At 38.6% G+C, this 24,424-nt stretch overlaps 1 protein-coding gene across 1 annotated transcript in view; it reads right to left on the bottom strand.

Annotated features, from left to right (window-relative positions):
- Positions 1 to 24,068, bottom strand: part of SYT4 (synaptotagmin 4) — a 128,786-nt gene extending 104,718 nt beyond the window's left edge. The window contains exons 1-3 of the mRNA XM_072413982.1: positions 23,800 to 24,068; positions 14,004 to 14,815; positions 11,683 to 11,803 (exon numbers count right to left, since the gene is read on the bottom strand). Of these exons, the coding sequence (XP_072270083.1) occupies positions 11,683 to 11,803; positions 14,004 to 14,815; positions 23,800 to 23,836 (970 nt within the window). The 5' untranslated portion in view covers positions 23,837 to 24,068. The remainder of the gene's footprint in view (positions 1 to 11,682; positions 11,804 to 14,003; positions 14,816 to 23,799) is intronic.
- Between the last annotated feature and the right edge of the window lie 356 nt (positions 24,069 to 24,424).

The following is a 24,424-nucleotide window of genomic DNA, read 5'->3' as shown; positions in this document are numbered from 1 at the left end:
GAAACATATATGTATATCAGCCAAGATGGTAGACTTAAGAAAACCCAAAAGAGAAGGCCTGATTTATTAAATCTCTCCAAGACTGGAAAAGACTATCATCGGTGTATTTGGGTGATCCAGCAAACCTGGAATGGATCCGCTCCAGGATTGGAAACATTTGCTAAATAATAGTAAATGAGCTTTAGAAATCAATTCCAGGTTTGCCGGATCACCCAAGAATCTTCTCGTATTGGGGAGCTTTAATAAATCATGCCTAAAGACCAGATATCTGGATGTAAGCAGGCAATGGGCAATTTTTAATAGCCATTTACTGCTCCATTTTGGTATTGTAATACATATGGACTGGACTTGGGATTTTATGGATATCAGGACCCCAGATTGCAAACATTTTTTTTACAAATTTTCAATGATATGTTTATTTTCCAAGATCAATTAACTTAGTTCCACTAGGAATTGAACTAAAAAAATTTCAATATAAAAGTCCCACTTGATCAAGACTGAAATATTAAGACTTTTTTCAACAAGGGGTCTCCTAACCTCTGGAGCCACCAAGGCAATGATATGCAAATGGTTGTCAGACAGATCATCTGATACCATGTACATATACCATAAACATATTCAGCCAATTGCCAGCCATAGACCCGAGCCTTTGCCCAAATGATAGCCAACTCACAAAGGGAACATTGATGTGACTTCAAAAACCTGCAAGCTTTTATTCTAGACAGACAGAGATCATCTACAAATTGGCCTATTCATATAAAAGCAAATTGTAGGTGAACCTTGACTTTTTGCTAAACAAAGGATGTTGATATTTTTTTCTTTTGCTTCTGATCCAAGGATGTCCTAATGTATTGGCAGAAGTGGGGCAAATGCTCCTATTGCCCTTTTGGTTGAAATAGTGTTGATTATGGGCTCCAAACTAATCTCTTAATAGGGGGCCTTTTGGATGAATATTTAATGGCCAGTGTGCAGTCAATTTTCAACAGAACAAAATGAAATTTGGTGAGGATTTTTGAGGATAGGCAGAGAAAGCGAAAGTTGCAATTTGTTAACATTTCGCTCTATAAAATAGGGTAAAATGCTTTACAATGTTTATGGGAATTGATGTAAATGTAAAATATAGATTAGAGTTTATTCTAGTGATATGATTATGGGTGTAATGGTTGATTGTAATGAAAACTTTAGGATATTGGTAACAGTATGAAACGTAGCACAATAACACTCACTTTTTATGTGTTGTGAGGGCAATTGGGACAAGTATCCCCATTCAAAACCTCTAGTTCTCCCTGATTGGCTGAGGAACGCTTTCCTCAGCCAATCAGAGAGCACAAGAGGTTTTGAATGGGGAAACTTGTAACCCATTTACCTCTAGTGCCGAGAATCGCACACTGAGCTGATCAATGAATACTGTTGGCACTGTATTCATTGATCAGCACAGCTGGAAATCTTTTTTTCTTAAAAAATTTTTTTTTTTTTAATGCTAGCTCGAAAGGCCAATTTACACCGCCAATTCTCATTTACAATTTTGGTATGCAAAAACGTCTGAATTCACCGCGAGATCGAGTTTTAAAATCTCGCTCGCTCATCCCTAGTAGGCATATCTAGTTTAATTTTGCTTAATTTTCATGTTTCATTAGTTTTCTATGAGGTTAATATTGAGGTCATTATTTCAAAAACTAGAGCCAATCTAGCAAAACCAATACAATATTTGGAATCTGTGCATCAAACATAACCTAAAATGACTTTAATCTGTTTGGCAAGAAAGTGTTTGTTGACCAGTGTAATCATTTGAATGACAGAGGTCAACTAAGTCTGAAGGTCGCTGTCCTGCTTGACCTCATGTACTGCCTCCAATCTACTGTACGCTGTGTGTGGTTACAGTTAAAAGACTACAAGCTTTCAGTCTTCAAGATACCTCTCTAATTCTTACAGGTCCATATCTAACACTACCATTGCCAAGCTAAGAAGATTTTACATTGTCACAGTAATCCCAGGTGCATGGTAGACCCTCCATGTCACCAACCAGCTTGACAGTGATGTGCACGGGGCACAAGACACCAGTCTCTGGCTTCACCAGCAAATCACACAAGGGCGATAAACTTTATTAGGTGGTACCCAGGTTGCAACTCCCGTACACACAGGGGTTGGTGAGTGTTGACTGGTAGGACCAGTGCCCAGGACAAGTGCTGAAGGCAGAAGAGTAGGTGGACAAGCCAAGGTCAGGGCAAACTGCAATCAGGAGAAGTTTGGACAGAGCTGGAGTTGGTATACCAAAATGTCAGAATTAGGAAATTTAATCTGGGACCTGGAAACAGAACCTGGAAGAGCTCCTTGTTCAGACAACATCATGTTGCCAGTCAGTTCCTTACATAGGGGAAGTCATATGACAGGGGTTGCTCAGGTGGTGTTCACAAGTCCATCAGTAGATGGAGCGTGTCTGCAGAATGTCCTGGTTCTCTGGGGTAAATAGGCAGCTCCTAAGAATTTACATGGTTTAGACCAGGAAGCAAACAGTAAATGGGCAGCACTGCTGCTGGCTGGAGAGGAGTGCAAGATGGGTGACACAGAAGAGGGCACAGATCCCCTGATCCTGCGGGGATCTATAATAGAAGAAAGATGTCCTGGGCGCCAGCCTCATGAAATATCTAGATCTCCCATGGGCATTTGCCAGCCCTTTGTTGACCATAAGTTCTTCAAAAAGAAGGCAACTTTTAGGCCAGACCGTTGTAAGTATTCCATAATGATCAATGAGGCTTCACACAATTAGGGTTGTCTGCAATGGGAGATCCAAAAAAACCTCTCTTTAAAATGTACATGAATCACTTTTCCAGGGTCAATGGCACAACTCCAATGTTCTTTGGTGATGGAACCCGTTCTGTTATGTAGATTCATTTTAGAATTTTTCTTTGTTTGTGGCAACAATAGTTGAAGACAGGAATTCACTGAGACTGATTGGTAACACCACAGCTGATGTGGTAATGTATTAAGGGACTGCTACAATGTCTACAAAAATACAACCAATTACCATGTAAGTTTATTATGTTCCTTCATCTCATCAATGGTGATTGCACAGTGGCTCACAGGTTAGCACTTGCAGCGCTTGGTCCCAGTTTTGAATCTCAGCCAGGACACTCTCTGCATGCATTTTCCCGGTTCTCCCCGTGTTTGTGTGGGTTTCCTCCGGGTACTCCGGTTTCCTCCCACATTCCAATAACATGCAGTTAGGTTAAATGGTTACCCCCGAAAATTCACCTTAGACTGTATTAATGACATATGACTATTCTAGGGACATTAGATTGTGGGCTCCTTTTAGGGACAGTTAGTGACATGACTATGGACTTTGTACAGCGCTGCGTAATATGATGGTGCTAAATTAATACTGTGTAATAATAATATTCCATCAGGTATTTAAATACCTCTGTACAAAGAAGGAAGTAAGTTCTTTTTGACTGGATTTATTTGTACTTTTCCTTCTATGAGACGTGAAGAGCAATGGGGTAATGTCCAACAGAAAAATCTCCATGCCATCAATCCTGACTTGGTCCCATCCAGATCCCATACCATCCACCTTTGTTGTTGGTGTTGCTGCCTATTCTAATATCATTTATTACAGCCTACATAATGTAAAGTTAATAAATTATTAGTCATAGCATTGTGCAGCCTCAAAGCTAAATCATACTCAAGCAAGTCCCCAAGAGATATCAAACACTGGAAGGGGATTTAACATTTTCATCTTCTAAAACACTGAATTAATAGTTTTTGATGAACCGTATCTATTTGTGTGTATTTTTTTTTTTTTGCTATGCATAATAGCATACCAGTTAAAGATAAAGATGTGCAGACAGCTATTTTATTATGTATTATGCACATTTATGTATTAATGTATTGTTTGAGCTGTTAGAGAAAGGAAAATGAGGACATATGATGCGTACATAATAATGGGCTTGAAATAATGTCCTCAGCTGCTACAGGGATCTTTTTGTTACGTAGCAAGCACATAATAGCCAACAGTGGTAATGCTTTCAGGAAAAGCCAATTATTTAAGAAGGTTTTGAAAACTGAATGTGTCTATAATTAGCAATAGGCAGTAAGCTATATACTAAGGAACCAGTGTGACAGTGCATGGTACAAGCTTAGCTTTTCTCCTATACATTGACTTAAGTGGGTCAGGAAGACACGTCTACTGATGGCACAGTGTTTATAAGAGGATTCTGCATTGATTGCACATTAATGAAACTCTAATAAGTATCTATCTATAATGTAAAAATAAACAGAAAATTTAAATTCAAAACCTAAAAATCATGTTTTTTCAAATGCTTACTTGCTGTTGTTTCCATACCCTAAAATAGATGTTTTTGGCTTGCAAAAATTCAACAAAGAATCTTCCGGGAATGCCTAATTCTTTTATGACCTGGCTCCCCAGCTGTTCTCCTCTCCCCCTACATAACCTTATATGCTGAAGCCACTGGTAGATGGAAGGGGAATACTGTAGGATGTCACTGGAGTGGCAGCTTTGGGTCCACTGGGAGTGTTGACATCACTTTCAGTATGGCCGCACCCAAAATCAGACTTCTTTGATGTCTACACAAAGGGGGCATTTACAAGAATGTAACAGGTATAAAATTCATTAAATGCACCTATAATCCCAAAAGAACAAATTTTTTACAATAATTGTCTTTAAAAAAATATTCTGTAATAAATTCACAGACTGCTAATAGGCAATATTACTACCAATAAGAGTCTGATATATTAAAGCTCTCCAAGACTGAAGAAGGTAGAGTATCGTGGGAGAACCTGGCCGATCCATCATATCTGGACTGAATTTCTAAAAAATATTTTGCTATTGGTTGGCAAATATTTTTAATCTTGGACATCATGTATCAGATCCAGCTCATGTTTGCAGGTTCACCCAGATTCTGCCATGATAGTCTATCTTCTCCTGTCTTGGAGAGCTTTAGTAAATCAGACCTTGTTTGATTTTTTAGTAAAAAGAGTCAGCTGTCCGCCCCACTTATACTCACCTGTTAACCTCTGCCTTGCTATTCCGTCCATTGTCTTATCCACCAAAAATACCCATTACCTCTAGGTATGAGGGATCACATGACCTACTTCTAAGCTAAAGTTCTTGAAACTTTTCCGCAATAACTACTTACATGATGAAGGAAATTACGTCACAGCACCTCCTGGCCTGACATTGGATTTTGGAGGATGAAGTAGTGGATAGTGGTGGGTCAAGTTGGGTATCATTTGGTTTGGGTAGTGGGGGCCCTAAACAAAAGCTGCCATTTTAACCTGTATTTAATGAGGCAAATGTGATAAAATTCACCAGAAACACAGCAACCAAATCAATATTTTTGGATATACTGACCATTAATGGTCACATAATCTCTCACTGTTACTTTTAATGTTGCAAATTTCATCAACTGCTGCTTGTTCTTCAAAAAAAGTCAACAGGCTTCCCAATGAAACAGCACTTATTTTCAAGGTAAGGGCTTTACTTCATTTGATGTGATTTGATTCACATTAACATTGCCGGCTAAGCCTGAAATCTTAAGCACTTCTCCCATCTCGTATTCTAGGGGCCAAGCTGCAGAGTGCACTTAGCAGAGGGAAAGTCATTTAGGCAAACAGATGATGTCATTTAACTGTCGGTATTGTGTGACTCATATTAGCAGAGAATCCATCTAGAAGCTTTATCTACTTGAAACATAAAACCTACAAGCTCAGTAAAAAATGTGGAGGAGAGGACAGGGTCCCATGGGGCTACCTGCAGCAGCAAGATTTTCATGTAAGCCTTTAGTGAAAAATTAGCCTTCAAATCCTCCTGTTCCTTAATCCTTTGTGACAGTCCAGTCATGGCGTTTCAACATGTCGATATTCATCCCCAGTCCTAAAAGTGCCCACAATAAGCTGAGCTACGTCCCCACGTACATCAGCACATTAAAATGCATTCACTTTTATGATCTATAATACAAAGAGGCAAGGACATGGAAATTTTGGTCTGCTGGTGGAAGAAGAAGTTGAAGTTGGCAGCTCAAATTTTCTGCATGTCCAGGATCAGGGGTGACCCTATGGCAAGGTTTTGGGCAATGACTTCTTAACAAGCAGTAAATGAGCTGTAATTCTATCTTTGTAGCTGTAGATATTGCATCCTCAAAGTTCACAGATAAACATTTGTTAATCTGTATTAACCTTGGAACTTTTTAAACTGATAGCCCGTTGTATAGCTGTAGCTGTGCCCCTATCCTCATGGCCAGAAACTCTTGTGTCTACCTCTGATACCTCTTCCTGTTGATAGATTGAGGTCCTACAAATGTTCACCACTGTGCACCTATCCTCACAACCAGAAGATCTTGTGCCTGCCACTCGATCCTTTCCTTTTAACAGATTGAGATCCTACAATTGCTCACCACTTCATGTCCTCATGTAGACACATGGGGTCTGATTTAAAAAAGTTCTCCAAGACTGGAGAAGATAGGATATTCTGCAAGAACCATGGTGATGCAGCAAATTTAGAACTGATTTCCTAAAACTCATTTGCTATTAGTTAGCTCATTTTTTTATTACTGGACCAGATCCATTTTAGGATTGTTAGATCACCCAGGCTTTCCCATGATAGTCTGTCTTCTCCAGTAACCTTTAACAAATCAAGCCTATTGTTTCGACTATGTAGGCTGGTATCTATTGTTCTTCCAAATTTGTGTGTCAAATAGTCATATCTCATTGGCCTTTCAATTGGCTAAATCACTGTAATGCAATGAGGAAGTACATTTGGTCAATAAAGCATATATTCAGTTAACCAATGTCCTTCTGTACACTGGATTCTCTTCATATCAACTTGATTGTTGGCATTCTTCAATTTGTTGTTTGCATAGATTTTAGGTCCAGTTAGGAGTCCCTCCTCTGGGTTTACATTAGAAATTTGAAGACTGAAAAGCTTCAGAGGAAGCTGAGCTGCTTAATCACTGCTGGGATGGAAGAGCGGGGTGAGCTGAGATGCTGAGTGAACATCTTCAAGCACATCAATGCTTCGGTTGTGAAACTTGTTTAGTACGGGCTTGTTTTAAACTTCATTTACTGCTTATTACCATTATGGATAAGAATATCCATAAGAATTCAGAATATACAAAGTTTGTGATCATGCAATAGAACCTTACCGATCAAGAAGATGGTAACCAAAATATATGGAAATAATTTACATGTTTTTTATGAAATATGTTGCATTGGTAAAAAAATGTACAATACTGGCAACCCAAAATGGGAAGTCTTAAAAGACAAATAAAGAAGGACTAGAGGTGTTTGGGCATCTGCCAGTTGACTATGCCAACAAGAACCATGCTAATAGGTGGAGGGACCTAGTGTCAGAGACATGAGCTCATCCGTTTGCTCTTTCTCCTTTAAAGCTCAGTTACAGGCGGGGAAGGACAAGCCCTGTAAGTGTTACTTGATTAAAGTTGAAAAAAAATTAGATCTTCTGAAAAATCAGGGCTATTCTGTACAACAGAGCTGTGTTAATCTGAGGACCAAATGGAAAAAAATACCAATGCTTTGGTGAATAAAACAGTAAAAAGAGTGGGCAATAAACTGACGTTTACGGATCTCAGCAAAACTAAGGTTCCTAAAATCCTTCCCACCCTTCCTACTTGCTCTGTTCCAGTGGGTAGGTGTGAAAGGTAGGCGAGTAAGAAAACAAGTTTCTACTATCCAATAGAATTAAAAAATCCAAAATGTTCTGTTCTATGTGTTTATGGATTTAGCAAAGATTTTGTACACAAAAAACCTATATAAAGCCACAAAAATACAATCTAGATACTTAAAAATGCAAAACATCCATTCTTCATATTTAAAAAAAAATATTTGGGAGATCGACATTTGATTTTGAAGCACTTAAGACATTTGATATATTTAGGTGATTTGTTGGGATTTGCCATATCCATACGTCCATTTTTGTCACCGGGTCGTGATCAGGGTATGGAGCAGAGATGGATGTTTGTGTTGAGGTCATTGATCTCCTAACAATGATGGATTGACCTTGCAAATGGATTCACTAATGAAGCCAAGGGAATGTACAAAACAGGACATGTTCTACTTTCCAATGTACCTATTTTATCATCCATCCCTGTAACTACCCTTGTAGGCTCCTTGCCGATTACACCCAATAAAAAATGACTTTTTCCCAGCCATTTATCTCTCATGCATTCCCAAACTAGAAACCAAAACAGAACAGAGATGCAAATAAAAAGCTTGGATCCATGTAGACATATTACTCTTCATCTAACTGATCAGCCTCGGAGAAGCTGAGCTACTTTTCTTGAATATGTCATGGCGGTGCGGTGATAACGTTTTACGATGCACTGTAATAGCCGTATAATCAAATATTGACTAGATTTGCATTATACAACTTCCACAAAGATGATGCTTTTTTTTTCTTTTGAATCATATTAGAGCATCGATTACAGAATTTATGATGTTCTGCTAGAGTTCTTTGCTGATTTAAGACACGCGTTTCCTGTAACCACTTGCACATTTATTGTGACCCTGTCCTCATTAGTTGTACGTGATTCTCATATTTGCTATTAACCCAATGGCAGCCAAGATTTCTGAAAACATGTGATGGCTTGGAAATGTGAATATAGCTATAGATCCGAAAACTCTGTGTATTCACGTCTTGAAGTCAGTAGCCCCAAAAGCAAAGGGCCCACCACTCAGATAATGCATTGCAAGGACCAATTTGTGTGTTTTTTTATGATGCTATCCCCTGATTTCTGTTCCTGTGCTCAGCTTCTAAATTGTGAACACAGATCAATCAAGGCAGAGAAAGAACTTTGATGTAGCAGAGGGGCTTGATATAGCCAAGGGGGGGATAATCGGATGGACTTTGAGCTATCCGACACTTCAGGAAGTGTCAATTTTCTCAGTGTTAAACAAGTCCTGAAACGGAACCTTTGCTATGTATTTTTTTGGTACTTCTCAGGGATGTGGCAGGTTCTTTTTTTAAGTTAAATGTTTCTTAATGTGTTGACCATTTTTATATAGAGAAAACTGGCCACCAAAACAAACATCTACTTGCTAATTACCTGGAATTCATGGCTAAGCACGAGCCATTCCTATGTTCCCAATGTCAGGGCTTAGCCATGAAGTCAGGGAAATCCAGGCACAGAAGAACCATATAGAAGATGAAAAAACAGATATTTTAATTTGTTCCTATGTAGGATCTTTAAAATTTTCAGATATAGTACAGGGTCACTTGAACTATAGTTATAAACTTATGACTGAAACTTTACCCCATAACCATAGGAAAGTTGCTAAATAGCTGATTTTAAGGGACACTGCAGTCAATATTAAAATGAAGCCGGTAGACATATTCAAGAAATGCAATCTACTACTTTAGCACTTAATTTATTTATCTAAATATTGCCAGTCCTCATTGAAAATATCTGATCATTTTAAAAAATTATCCCTCTGTGTTTAGAAACCAAAGCCGCAAGAAGTTATCTTTGCTGGACAGAGCAAGGATTGGAAGAGAAACAGTCATTTGACATTGACTGACAGATTGTGAACAAAGGCCTCCATTTTCTAAAAATGGCAAAACGCAGAACACACCCATAAAGCACATTGTACTGATCCAATATATTTGGGATCATGGGATCAAACCAAGACTTTTAGACATATAAAAACCAAAAAAATTTTGGTAAATCTTCCTCGGAAAATGTAGTTCTACAGTCCACACATTTCTCTTTACAAACAAGAAACATAGATTCAATTTAACATTTAAACATGGGTCCACTTTAAGCCCCAAATCACAAATATATTGAAAGCCAGATAGCCAAAATTGGCCAAATGTAAATGCTACAACATCAAATAAAAATGATCACCGGGTTGAGAAAGCTTTGCCAACAACAATATAGCAGAAGAGTAAAAACAGTTTTCGAAACACAATGTATCTATAAAAAAGCAGGGGAGGTGTTCACGTATGTTCTGTCTATTGTACAAAGCCTCGAACACAGTAAGCCCACCCCCGCAGTGCCATACAACCTATCCTCTGTGTCTGCAGGCAGTTTTAAACCATGGTACAATAAGTAAAGTGCTGTTCTCAGCCTTCATTACTCTTCATAGGATATTGGAAATCATTGACATCCAATACCACTGAAAATTCTGTATTCAAGCACACAATCCCCACAGTATGTTATATGGGAAGGAATTCTTTCTGAAATAAACATGCATTTTCATTCAATTTAAAGGGAATTAGAGCATGTTTTTTATGGGAGTGGTTGGGATGTGATGGGAAATGTGAAAAACAATTTGAGTTAGAAATTCAGGCAATGCTTATGTTTCTCTCTATGTTTTTTCCCCACTGTACTCGGAGGGGGTTCATAATGGAAGATCTGAAACCTGTGGCCCAGCTCCCTACCTTGTTTCAAATCACCTGGTATAGGTAGGTACAGAACATACCTGTAAAAGGTAAGGTAGTAATAGTACTAATCTTACCCCTAGCTTTACTGGTGATGATGTCACTATCCTTCCGGGGGAATCTATTGAATTCTGACTTAGTGAAATCTCATGGGAGGACACTCAAGTTCATTGCAACAGTGTTTTCTTGTGAGATTTCACCTACTTTGCATTCCAGAGGACTCTACCTGGAAGGACAGCAATGCCATCCTAGTCTAGGCACCAAGAGCTGAAGACTGGGGTTTAAGGTAAGTATAGTTTTAACTTTACACTTTACAGAAACATGTTTAATCTACATGTAGAAGGCCATGTGAAAAAGGAGAGTGGGTCCAGTCAGCATTGGTGGATTTTCTATTTGACTTTAAATATTTATTTTTATCAACTTTACAAATTTTGGGGTTTAAAGGATGGTTAAAGGTGGATGTGACCCAACTAGCCTGAGGAAAATGAGACTACAGAAAGAGGCGCAATCCTGTAATTGTGGCTTGGCCATACATGAAGGTAACTGTATGGAGGGAAAATGGGGGAAGTCTCCAGTTGGCACTATTGTCCAAAAATTGACTGAGAAGTAAATAGGACAAATTTTCTGTTTTGTGTTGCACAATCATTGTAGGTAAGGGTATAGGGAAAACAAAATGCCTCCCAATGTGGCTCATAACTATATTTCCTATCACTGGGCACATGTCAGTACTTTTAGAACCCCAGATGGTTGTAATAATTCTGAGCCCAATAATCAATGAAGCATTATTCTGATCCCCCAACAGTCCATGTTCATTTGTTCTGAGACCTCCTGTTTCAGTACATCAATTCTCTTGAGCACCAATGCCAATGTTGTATTGTTCAGGGACAAGAAGTGTCAGTGAGTTATTGTTCTGGTGTGAAGTGTAACAAAGTCATCTTTGTAGAATGGAGAGGTACAATGGACCTAATTTATTAAAGCTCTCCAAGGTGGGAGAGGATACACTTTCATCAGTGACATTGGGTTATCCAGCAATCCTGGATGATCCAATGGATCTGGTCCAGAATTGAAAACATTTAAGAACAAATAGCAAATGACTTTTAAGAAATCCATTCCAGGTTTGCTGGATCACCCAGCTTCACTGATGAAAGTGTATCTCCAGCCTTGGAGAGCTTTATTATATCAGGCCCTGTGTTTCAATTATTTTATAAAACATTATAAGCTCAGTTTATTCTGAAAACAAATTACTTGGCAATATAAGGCTAAAAGATTACCTGATAATCCGGAAATGTCAGCTTTGGGGAGGTGACGAGCCTTCAGCACCACCACCGTTAAGGTGTTTGTTGTAGACTGGTAACAGAGAGAGATCAGCAATTCTCCGCGTCCTGCTGACTTCTGCAAGTCAATAAAAGACATTCTGTTAAACATGCGGTTTTGTCAGATAACATATAAGACGGTGACATCCTGCAAATCGATCTATCTGACTCAATACTCTGAAGAATTTACACCAATGTGTTGTGTATGTATGAACATACTTTTGGCAGGCAGGATCCTTCTAAACCTTAAATCTGACCCCCAACCTTCCCTTCAGCCTTGTATGGTTTTACAGGCTACTCTCCTGGCTAAATCTGATTTTACTGCACACTGTAAGCTTCCTTCAATGTACATTAGAAGCTGCAGCAAGACAAATAGTGCCCATCTAAATTTATAGCAGGACAATGTATAGTATCATCTAGCCTCTCCCTCCCTAGCTTAAATATCCTTGGCCCAATCCTTTTATTTTATAGTTATTTTAATCATGACCCATTACATGTGGGCATCAGTGAGGGCAGTCTGCATGCCTAGTAATGTCCTCTTCCCCCACTGACATCTATCCATATAGGCATTTTCATATTTCCAAAAATACTCCCATTTACCAGATTATTGCATCAGAGTTAAGGTTCTTAGGTTAAATGCTGTGATGTTTTCTGCAAGCAATATACAGCACCCTGCTGGGTCCTTCCCACCAGCCATACATCTGCTTAAATTGCATGCAAAAGTATAGAGACCACATGTTGACTGGTGACAAAAGTAATAACCATATTGATAAGGGGCAAAAAGAATACACACAGATGGCAAAATACAAACAGAATAAACATTTATGTTCAAAATATGACAGTAAACAATATTTTTAAAATAACTACACTGTTATATACTGTATATACTCAAGTATAAACCCATATTCTGTGACCTAAAAATGCCATTACAGTAAAAAAAGAATACCCTGTTATACTCCACGCCACTAGATGGCACAGTGCCCTTGTGTAACATGTATACCAAATCTCATGCTATCTGAGACATTATTAGTTAGTTACACACATTAATTGATGACACAGCACCATCTACTGGAGGGAAATATCAAAGCTCAAAAGATTATTTTGAGCCATTCATTGTAACCAACTCAAAAGAACAAAATGCTTTAACCTGTAATACCGGGGAAAAGACATACAGACTGGACCCAAATTTTGTTCATATAAATAATATTTTTAGGAATAACACACAGAAGCTGTATTTATTCACAATAATTTCTACCATTTTTGTTGATTATTGCTTTGAAAGCTATCAGTGGCAGACACATTTTGTGTCCTAGGTTTTACTTGTGTCAAATTGGTTTTTCAATTTTCTAGGTAAAAGTAGATACCATCAAAGTTTGTAGAATATTTTTTTTTTACAAATCCACATTCTATACCCATTTAAAGACTATCTATCTATCTATCTATCTGTCTGTCTGTCCGTCCGTCCATCCATCTGTCTATCTATCTATCTATTTAGCTATCCATCATCTATCAATGAATATGCCACATATCTCAAGAACCTGGACTTAAGTAAGTGGAGTAAAACCTTCGGACCAGAGCTTTAAAAGCATCCTGTCGCTGCAATGCCCGAGAAAGTATAAAAAGAGGATGAGTGATAACCGATGTATTAATATAATGCAGAAAATCTATAATGGTATATGTTGAGCATAGGCTTGCATGCTAACTTATCCTGTAATGTTTGCAATTAAGGTAATTTAGTATATTTTTTTTGTGCTGCAGAAGATCAAAAACAGGTTGTCCATCAGGTAGCAACTCAATTCCAGTGCTGCTGTTCTTCCATACTTCTAGGTGTGCTGTGTAGTCTGCCCCCTGCTGCAGGTTTTGGTTTCTCCCACAGGCACCTATGTCAATGGAATTAAGAATAGAGACTAAGTGGCTGGTGGGAGAAACCAAGGCAGGTGGAGGGGGACCTGGTACGCAACACAATCAGAAGGTTTAGATGGCAATGGTGCTACGGATATGTTACTGGCCTCCTACTAGGATTTGTCTATAGTTTCTTTTATCTATTGAGTTTTTTTTTGTACTTTTATTAATTTTTAATTGTTTTGCTTTGGAGCTTTTATGCTTTTTTATGTTTGTAATGCTTTCATTTATTAAAAAAAAAAAACATAATAACACTACATTGGGCCACACGGTCTTTTAAGACAATCAGAAAATAGATTATTGACACCAAAACCTAAGCTCTCTACAATAAACAGCTACACGATCTCAGAAAAAAATATAGTAATTTGACGTATTACCCTGACATTTCTTTTATTGATCTCCCTGTTCATCAACACTCTTCCATCCGACAGTTCAATTCCCGAAAGGGGAAAGTGGACCTCCCCGATGACGTCATCTCTTGAGAACCTATCAAAGCTCAAGACAATGAAGTGGAGGACCAAATCTTGCACCTGACTGTATGGAATTCCATAAAATGTAAATGTTTCATCGAAAGCTGGGTCAAGGGTTTTCCGGAGGACTCTTGTCTTAACTTTGTGTTTTTTCTCTGGAAGAATCGTCATTTTTATGTACGGATCAGAGGTCATTGATTGTTCATCCATGGCCGGGAGCGAACGGGCTTCCTTGATGTTGACCACAAAAGCTTTCTTCTCGAAGTTGTACTCTAATGAGAAGAAAAGTGTTCCCAGCTTATCTTGTTTGTCTACAGAAGAAAGCGATGAGCTAGACTTGATGCTCTCGGGAGAGATGGATTCTTTGTCTTTCTCTGGTAATTGAGGTTGTGAAATATCCTCAAGATCCGGAGAGCTTCTAACTTTATTGGCTTTTGGAAAATTTCCATTCAAGTCCCTTTTCTCCAAGTCGAGATGGAGAGATGTCTTTGATATCAATGATTTAGGAGACAGTTCTGTTTTTTCATCTGCCCCGAATTTCTTTTTGCTGTTTAAGTTTTCTGGGTAGATGTCCACTCCTTTCAATACGTGCACAAATTTGTAAGGAGGAGTCTTGTTGGATTTAGCTGATTTGCGCTGGCAGCAGATCCATGAAAAAAGTGACACTGTAAAGACAAGGCCAAAGGCGCTTATGAGTCCAACCATTGCTGGGATTTCATCTGAAAAAATAAAAAAATAATGTAGAGAACATTATATGCAATGGAAAAACACAAAAATCAGACATCAATTCATCCTTGATAGGTCATCATTGCCATTTTTCAATGCGATATAAAAAAATAGAGTCTACACCCCACCTGCAGGAAACTATTGGTATTGCAACTTTCCTTTTAAAAGAATCAAATGTACAAATGTGAGGGTTGCAGGTGTTTTGTTAATTTGATTTTAATTTTTAAATGGTTATATAGAAAACTGGCTTTAGTAAAGTGGACTCAAGTTGGTGGAGAAAGGCACGCTATTGAAGGGTTAGTTAAATGCAATTGTGTTGTGTATACTTGCAAATTTATGGCTAACACCCTGGGTATAACAAATCTGATTATTTATTTTTAAGACTTGATAAGGCTCCAAATTAGGTTATTGAAATGGTAAATGTTCACAGATTACATTCACTGAAATGAAAATGATACATCAAGAAAAAAAAAATACATGGTTCTTCTCCATTATTTCTACAATTGCATAGACATATTGCTACCAAACTCACTTTAAAAAAGAAAAAATTCACAATGTAAAGAGGTGTTGCTTTGCTTGTGATTCAACTGAATAAATTATCACGTGGATGTATGGCGTGCAAAACTCAGGTGATAAAAATGCCGTTATCACATTGGGATGTGAAAGAAAAGAACAGCTTATTAAGCCACCGATCAGTTACAGAAAACGTGGGCGGATAGCTGTCAGGCTTATATGATAGAGCAAACAGATAGTTTTCCAAGGGAGATGTTGAAAAAATAACATTAAAATGCATTAACTTTGCTTCTTCTTTTATAACAAAACAGTGGATGGGTTAAGTTTTATACCATCTCTAACAATAGGAAGGGGGGTTATCAGAATAAAAAGAACATGACAGATAAACAGAGGAAGACTAAATGGGGAGGGTATAGGTAGGAAGTCAGAGGAGATTGTGAAAAAGATTTGATGGAGGAGAGACAGATGAAAACAAGAGGGGAAGGATGTCACACAGAGGATAGTGCAAAGAGACAGAGGAAATTGGAGAGGAAAGAGCACAAAGTGACAGGAAGAAGGAGAAAATTACAAAGAGGCAAAGGGGAAATAGAAGGAGAAGAGAAGGAAAATTGTATAATGAGACAGGAAAACAAGAACAGTACAGTAAATAAGAATAGTACAGAGAGACACAAGCAGAAGAGTATAAAGAAAGTGTGAAAAAGCAAAGAGTAAAAGTACAAGGAGGCAGAAAAGAATGAAAAAGGTGTACAAGGAGACAGAGGAAAAAAAGAAGGAATACAAAAAGATAGGGAAAGGAGAACAGTACAGAGAAAGGGGAGAAATAGGGAAGAAGAATAGTACAGAGAGATTGGGGAAAAAAGTACAAAGAAATAGAGAAAAGAGGAGAACAGTACAGAAAAACAGAAGAAAAAAGAGAAAAAAAAGATAGATAAGAAATGAGAAATAGGGGATATTGGTAAGAGAGCAGTGGAGTAAAGGAAAGGGTGACTGATAAAGAAACAGAACAACACAAAGGGAAGGACAGGAGTATAGAACAGAGGAGAGGAGAAGAAGAAGGAAAACAGTAAGAGGTGGGGAATTACAGGGAATAAAAGAAGGAAACAGTACAGGGAGAGGGAGGGAAGGGAAGAAGAACAATTCACAAAGGCACGGGGACCACAGGGAATATTGTAAGGAAAACAGTACAGAAATACAGAGGAAAAGAGAGGAACAGTATAAAGAAAGAAGAGGAAAAGAGAAGAACAGTATAAAGAAAGCAAAGGAAAAGAGAGGGACAGTATAAAGAAAGCAGAGGAAAAGAGAAGAACAGTATAAAGAAAGCAGAGGAAAAAAGAGGAACAGTATAAAGAAAGCATAGGAAAAGGGAAGACAAGTAAAAAGAAACCAGAGTAAAAGAGAAGAACAGTATAAAGAAAGCAGAGTAAAAGAGAGGAATAGTACAAAGAGACAGGGGAGAGGAAGATGAACAGTACAGAGGTCAGGGGTTAGCAAAAGGAAAGAGAGACATGAGATAAGAGGAAGAAAACTGCATAGAGAGGGATGAGAAGAGAATAATAATTCAGGAAGGGATGGGGACCACTGAGGGTAAAGAGAAGAACTTTATAGAGAACACAGAGGAAAAGGAGAAGGAAACCAGTACAGACAGAGAGGTAAGAAGAGAAGAAGGGAAACAGAGGATAAGAGGTGGAAAACAGTATAGAGAGACTGGGGAAAGAAAATGAAACAGTAAAGAGAGAGGAAGGAGAGAGAAAAATATCAATTTAAGAAGGGATGGGGGCCATTGGGGGTTAGAGAAAAAACTGGGGAAAACAAAAGAACATTTAAGAGAAGCAGGGGAAAAGAAAGGGGAACAGTACAGAGAGACATGGAATAAGGAGAGAAAAAGAAGGAAAACAGTACAGGGGGAATGGGGGAAGGGAAGGAAAACAGGACAGGAGAGAAGAAAGAGAACAATTCTAGAAGGGATGGGGGGCACAGGGGAGGAGAAGGAAAACTGTACAGAGAAACTACAATAAAGAGAGGAACAGTGCAGAGAGAGGAGAAAAAGGAGAAGGGGGCAGTACAGAAGGACAGGGAAGACAAAAAGAGGAAGGGAAACAGTAATGGGGGCAGAAAAAAAGGACAGAGAGAGAGAGACTTAAAAGAGAAGAAGAAGAGGAAAGAGAAGAAGAAAGGGAAGAGTACAGAAAAAGAGGGGAGAGAGGGCAATGTAGGCAGGGTATAGAGTGAGATTTCTAAATAGGAGATCAGTAGGGGAGAATGTAAGAGAGGGGCTGAGTAAAGCATAAAATATAAAAACAGTTGGATGGAAGAAAGAGGTAAGAAAAGAAAGAGAGAAAGGGGTAAGTGTCTTGAGTGCCAGTCAGGAAAAGGAAATAGACCTTCAGATACCATATAAACTATCATATTTCTAAATCTAATAATTCCCCCCATTACAACATTGGCCCTCTTCTCCGGTTATGCCCCAGGATTCATGCCTTATATATTCCCTACACATATATACAGCAACCCCCCAAACCCAATCTGCATCAAATTCCCATTTATGCTGACACTGCTACCATATATGCGAATGTCATGTAAATGACATTATCCACTTGTATAGAACTAAATTGCTTTCTTTCCATACATAAACTGTAATCTGGATGGGGAAAGGTGTGGTCTGTGCGGTGTGCTGATTTCATGTGCATGGATGCAAACTATTTAATCTATGTTAAAGGATACAGATTTTAATTAAATCCAGTATAATTAAAGCTCTGGGGAAGGGGAGATTAAAGGTGTCAACCCTATTTGGTGTGACAAGTCTCCTGGCTGCTTCGCCTAGGATTAATGTACGGTAACATGAACAAGGTGCAATCTTCTGCCACGCATTACAAGGGGAATGAAGATAGAGATCAATGATGAGGGGACCTCAGCTGGTGGATACAATGGGGGATTAAAGACATTAATATAGAAAATGTCACCTAACCCTAGAATGTGCACGAAGGGAGACCATGATGTACATTCCTAATAGATTTAATATTAATTTATGTATTTATATAGAACTTTTATAGTCATGTCACTGTCTCACAATAAAATGTCTCTACAATGGTCATGTGTCTCTAATATATCCCAAGGTCAATCTGGAGGAAGCCAGTTAATCTTGCTGCACATTTTATTATTTAAATATTAAAAATATGTGTGTGTATATATATATATATATATATATTTATACAGGTTATATATATGATGAGAAAGGGCTAAGTGTCTTGATTGCCAGAGTAATATATATATATATATATATATATATATATATATATTGTATACACATTATGTTTTCTTAGCATTCCATATTTTTATTATTGCATTTCATGTACAGATTTTAAAATGCTCCCTCTGGTGGTCATCTGTAAGGTCAATCAAAAAGCCCAATTTCACACTCTTAGATGAGATCAGGCTACCTTTTTATTGTTGCCCCTTGTTACTCATACTGGTCGACTTGCTGCAAGCACTTTTATCCTGTTTTTCATAAAGGTGCCTTATCATGGTGTTCCACAAGGTCACTTCTAATAAAAGCTCATCTTGTAAAAGAAGAGGTAGTATATCCCATATCCTAGATATACCTATATCTCCTGTGGCTTGTGCGTTGAAATATTTCTTCTTCGCTACCGTGACTGCCGTAGGTGTGTCAAATATCTGTTCTCCCTATCACACTCTGTGGTTTCTCCCACCAACTCATACATCCTGTAATGATTAAGAAGTAGGGGGTAGAAACCAAAGCATGGGGCGGGGGGTATTTGGCACATTTGGAAGAGCTGGTTGGGGAACAAGAAAGGTTAGTATATAGCCTCTTGTTGGACAGGTTGGGTTTGATTATTGAGTGACCCTTTAAATTGTGCCACGGTAAGTGGTTTTGCAAGGCACCATGCCGTATGTTATTTTGCACTCTACAAGCATGTTGGGGTGAAATTCTAAATGAAATACACATTGAGCCTGATTTATTAAAGCTCTCCAAGGCTGGGGAGGATACACTTTCATCAGTGAAGCAGGGTGATCCAGCAAACATTGTATCGTGCATTGACATGTGCCCCATTAAATGGCACTTTTTTGGCACACATATCACCGTAAATGGGCCATGAAAGAATCTCGTTCTCATTGTCTAGTTAATAGAAGCAACTAATGCGGAGCCCTGCGAATGGCTGCCCACTCTTTGGACAGAAGGGCGATAGCAGAACGCGCTCAGTAGAGCTGGAACACACACACACTGTGGGGGCGGATGCTGCTGTAAGGCTAAGTGAGTCCTGCAGCCACGTCCGCCTTTGGTTTCAGTAGAAAACCATACCCAGGCTCTATCAGACACACAGAACAGCTGCTGCCTCAGAAATGCGAACATCACTGGTCTGTGATTGATGAACAGAGACAATGGCCTCAGCTGTGGATGCAGCATCAACCCCCACCCAAGTCCAGCACTCCGCAATACAAGATGCCATGGGCAGCCATAGTGGGAATGAAAAAAAGTCAATGCAAGGGTTTAGTTTGCTAGGACCTACTGGAATTTTTTAATTAATACTAAATAAAGTACTCTTGTTGCATCTCAGAGCTGCTGATCTCTTTCAATCAGTTTGCATAAACTTTCTGTCTGTATGCACTCCAGCAAGTAGCTGCTTAGCATTTCCCAGGGGAATTTTCCTAATAATGACAGCAGAAGAACATGACTTCCTAATATGTAATTAAACAGCCACTAACAATCTTTAAGCTTTTGTGACAATGCAAGAGCTCACTTGGGAGACAGGTACAGTACCCTGCAATCCTTTAACAGGAAGTATGTAAAGAAGGAAATACATGCCAGGATCACCAGGTGGTATTTTATTGAAATTTGCAGATTCAGCGGTATTGAAAATGGCTTTTGTAATAAAATATGTTCAAGCTTAGATTAGATTGTAGTAATAGGGTCTACTTATACTATATTAAGCTATAAAGCTATATATGGAAGTTGCCAGTGTTCAAAATGCTAGTTGCATGGTTGCTTGACTGCAGTGCTTTCTCAAACCCTAGAACGAACATGCAGATCAAATAAGTCAGCATGAAGTCAGAGCTTCTGAATTGCATACTTGTTGTGCATCAGTGATTTATAGCCACTGGATAAGCCAAAAAACTGGAGAGCTCAGCAATAGCAGCCCCTACACTTCCTCGGTATTGGTTTACAGGTAGACCATGTTGTGTTATTGTTGGCTTCTTTTGGGGACTTCCACCATAAGATCCACCTTATAAAGTTTCTGGTTTTGTGTTTGGCCACTATAGGCTTCATATTTTAAAATAAATAAAGAAAAACAAGTAGACAAACCAATAATCCTTCCATAACCACTGTATGGCTACCACATGGCCACTGCATGGCCACCGCCAGTCATCTCATTTGTGGTACACCAAAACTCAATGCATTGCCAACAACAAGCAGCTCAAAGGCTTAGCAGCAAAGAGATTCAATCACCAGTACAGTCCTGGGCTTTCCAACATTTACTAATAAATGTATTATCGGCTTTGAGTGTATTGACCCTTCTAATGGATGCAGTCATACTTTGCCAAGGCTTGATATTTGTTCATGGACAATGACTCAGTGAATTGGTTTAGCTACATCACACAATGAATTGCATATGAGTCAAGGAGTGGCAGCTTCCAACATAGCCTCATCACAGAAGTATATTACTATATGACAGGTTCTATTTAAACCTATACTGTGCTCATGGTTCCTATATGCTCCAGAGATTACTCCTTTGGTTACACCATTGCAGTACATTTAGGCTAATGGATCTCTTACTGGCTTCCTTTGTTCTTTTGGTACTCCATCTATGAGCACACCCTGTCTGGTCCTGGCTCTATTCTCTTGCCATTGCACGCCATCAAGAGTGCCAACTCAGCCCCCCTCCTTGATTATGTGTTATGTAAACCATACTAATACTTGGCAGTCCTTCCGTAAGCATCATCAATCTTTGGCATATTTCCAGCTATAACCAAAACGCAAGCCGTGTTTAATTCAGTACTCACATCGGTAATTATTTGATAGTATGAGATCACCAACTTTCTGGTGGATACCTCTTGCTGCACCTAATACAATTTGTGCTGCACATAGAATTTTTGTCAATGTTGCTAAGCAGATAAAGATTCCATGAAACCTACAAGCACCAAAATACATGATTTTTGACCATGACTGACTACAGATTACCAGCAATTGCCAAAGAAGAAGAATTTGTGAGATTGATTTTGGCGATCCGTAACCATTCCAACCATATATAGCTTTTTAAAAAGACCATCCGGCATCAAATTCAATTTAGTTTCTCACTGTCACTCCAGTTGGTTCTCTAGAATTCAGCCCTTGACTTACGTAGTGAGTTTAATAAAAGTATTTACCCTACCAGCCCTTTAAAATGTTTTTACCATCATAGCTATTGGATGACACAGCCTTTTATTAACACTTAATTCTTCAAAAAACAGCTATAGTTTTCCATTGAAGCATTCAATGGCTCTCTTTACCTCTTCATTACCATAGCTCCAGGGTAAAACAACCCACACATTAGTCTATTCCCATCGGTAATGTGACCATATAGACCTTACACGCAATATTGTTTCACTTTGATGGCTTTCATCAGCAGTTCATTTCCAAAGCCCAAGCTTCTGTACAGTTCAACCCATCCATCAACCCTAAATTATATTGATCCTTCATATGTAACCCCTTCTAAACCTTGCCATAGCTTCGGATCCATTTTTGTAGTGACTTATCATTCAAAACTGACTTCTAAAGTGTTTGCAGAGGATCTAAAACAAGCTATCAAGATTTTATAAATATGGTTAACATAGAAGCAGAAAATGTAGCCAATTACCCCCAACACCCAACAGTATTTTTTCTCCAGTTTATTAAACAATCCAGTTGAGTTTTCTGTTGGGAGTTGCTGCTCCTTGCACATCATTGTGAATCTTTGAAATGCCACAGCGCAATAGATCGGTGCTATATCTACCCTTATGAGACATTACACTAATAAAATATGACAATTTGTGGGGGTACAAATGGGGTGCACCTAGGTGTTCTTTGTGTACTGTGGCCAATCGTAAAAGATCACACCCTGATTCCATAACCATGAACAATTAAAAAAAATTTACAACCAGTCCCACTGCAGACTCTGATGGGTTTTCCCCCCTCCCCAAGTTTTTTTTGTTCTTTTTTAAACATGTAAGTGTAAAAATTATAGCAATTTATAGAAGTTACTTTCCATTGCACATTAACATAAAATATAGTAGTTTCTATCAATAATATAACTCCATCTTCTATTAGTTTCCTCCAATTCTTCCAAGCATGCTCCACACTGATAACCCATTTAACTGTTGTCCAAGTTCCACCTCCTACCGTTCCCCGCCCAACCTACATCCAGGATCTCCAAGTTCCCCACCCTCCGCTCTGTTTCCAAATATATTCAATTTTATTCCAACAGTTTATCATGCAACATATTAAGGAGTTCAGGCTTGTTTCAATAGGCGAGGAGCAAATGAGAACAGAAACCTACAATCATCAGTCATCCGTCATTGTTCCGCCTGACTTTAACTGTTAAAGGATAGAACTTGCTCGCTTGCTGAGGCTTAGCGCACTTAAGGCATCATTTTTTACTCTTCGAACTGCCCTGATAAATCAACCCTTTGCGGCTGAACTATACAGTACACTCGGGAAAGCTATTTTTAGTTGTTGATGTTGTGTCACGTCACTGGGACAGGATGTGTTAGTCTTTTACCTTCAATGATTCATGTATGAGGACTATAATACGAAGCATAATGATCTCCCTACATAATGATAACCCTCCCTACTGTGGCTGTTCAAAAATAAACATAATGCACCTAACATCACCTTAGTTCCTTAAATTTACCAAAATGGATCTTTAAAAACTTCTGTTGATGGGGATTCTCTGAATCTAGAATTTGAGTCCTATGCCCTACGGTTGAAAATAACTTCTCTTTATAAGAGCTATGGTCATGTAGATGGTGATTGCCATGGGTTAAAGAATATTTTAAAACCAGAAAACTTGAAAACAGCTCTCCAAAGAGAGAGACAGCTGATGACTCCACACCCCTCCTGTACTCAGCGATGGCGTACATAGTAATAATGACATGATAGATACAACACATACAGTCTAGACTTAATATTTTAGTATATAATAGACTCAACATAAAGGTCATTTATGTTTATCTACATATCACTTAAAGTCCCTCCAACTCATCTTCTGTATTGTAAATGTATTATATTAAATAGAAAGACAAGATCATGTCAAGCCCAAACTGTGCATTGGGTCGGACCCGTATTTGGCTAACATGCTCAAAGATAAATCCATCCTTCATGTTACTGTTTTTTGTATATTATAGAATTGCAAATGGCCATTAAAAGCTCCTATGTATACCGTCATTGGAATGATTTCAAGGTAGAAGTTTAAAAAAGAAAATTAAAACTTACCATAAGCCTCCCCGGTGTTGGAATTGAGTGGAGCCATTTTGCTGGCTCCGCTATCCAAGGTGCTGAATCTATTCTCTCGCTTTTGCTGATGCTCTATCTGTTTCTCTGGTGAAAAGCCTTGGAAAATGGCAGGGAGAGAGAGAAAGAGAGAGAGAGAGGAAAAAAAATCTGTTGGTATCCAGCAATCTGAGTATGAGGAGGGGCTGATGGCTTTCTCTAGGCTGACTGCAGCTCACCTCCTGCTTTGCTGTCCTCCCAGTCTGTCCGCTCCAGCTGCAGACACGGCTGCTGGCCAAATTGACGCAATGCTGACGCTACAAGCCTGGAATCAGCTCTTTCCTCCCCCTTTTTTCTCTCCAGAGAGCTGGAGGATGCTCATCAATTCTTTTAACTACAAGAGATTCACTCACACTTCCTTGGATACAGACAGCCTTGGATTCAAATGGTTAACACAATGTTGGTTCCAGACATAAAGAAAGGCAGATTTTTGAAAATTTCTGCCCGTGTTGTGCTGATCCATAACCAAGTATATAATATATAATATCACATTGTAATATAGATGTATAGAACCACACAGGATAGAGGTGAATATTTATTCTCCCAGAATCCAGGTCATCCTGTTATC

This window comes from Pyxicephalus adspersus, chromosome 6, assembly GCF_032062135.1.
Source record: "Pyxicephalus adspersus chromosome 6, UCB_Pads_2.0, whole genome shotgun sequence".
Taxonomy (NCBI): domain Eukaryota; kingdom Metazoa; phylum Chordata; class Amphibia; order Anura; family Pyxicephalidae; genus Pyxicephalus; species Pyxicephalus adspersus.
This window is presented reverse-complemented; position numbering and strand designations above follow the sequence as displayed.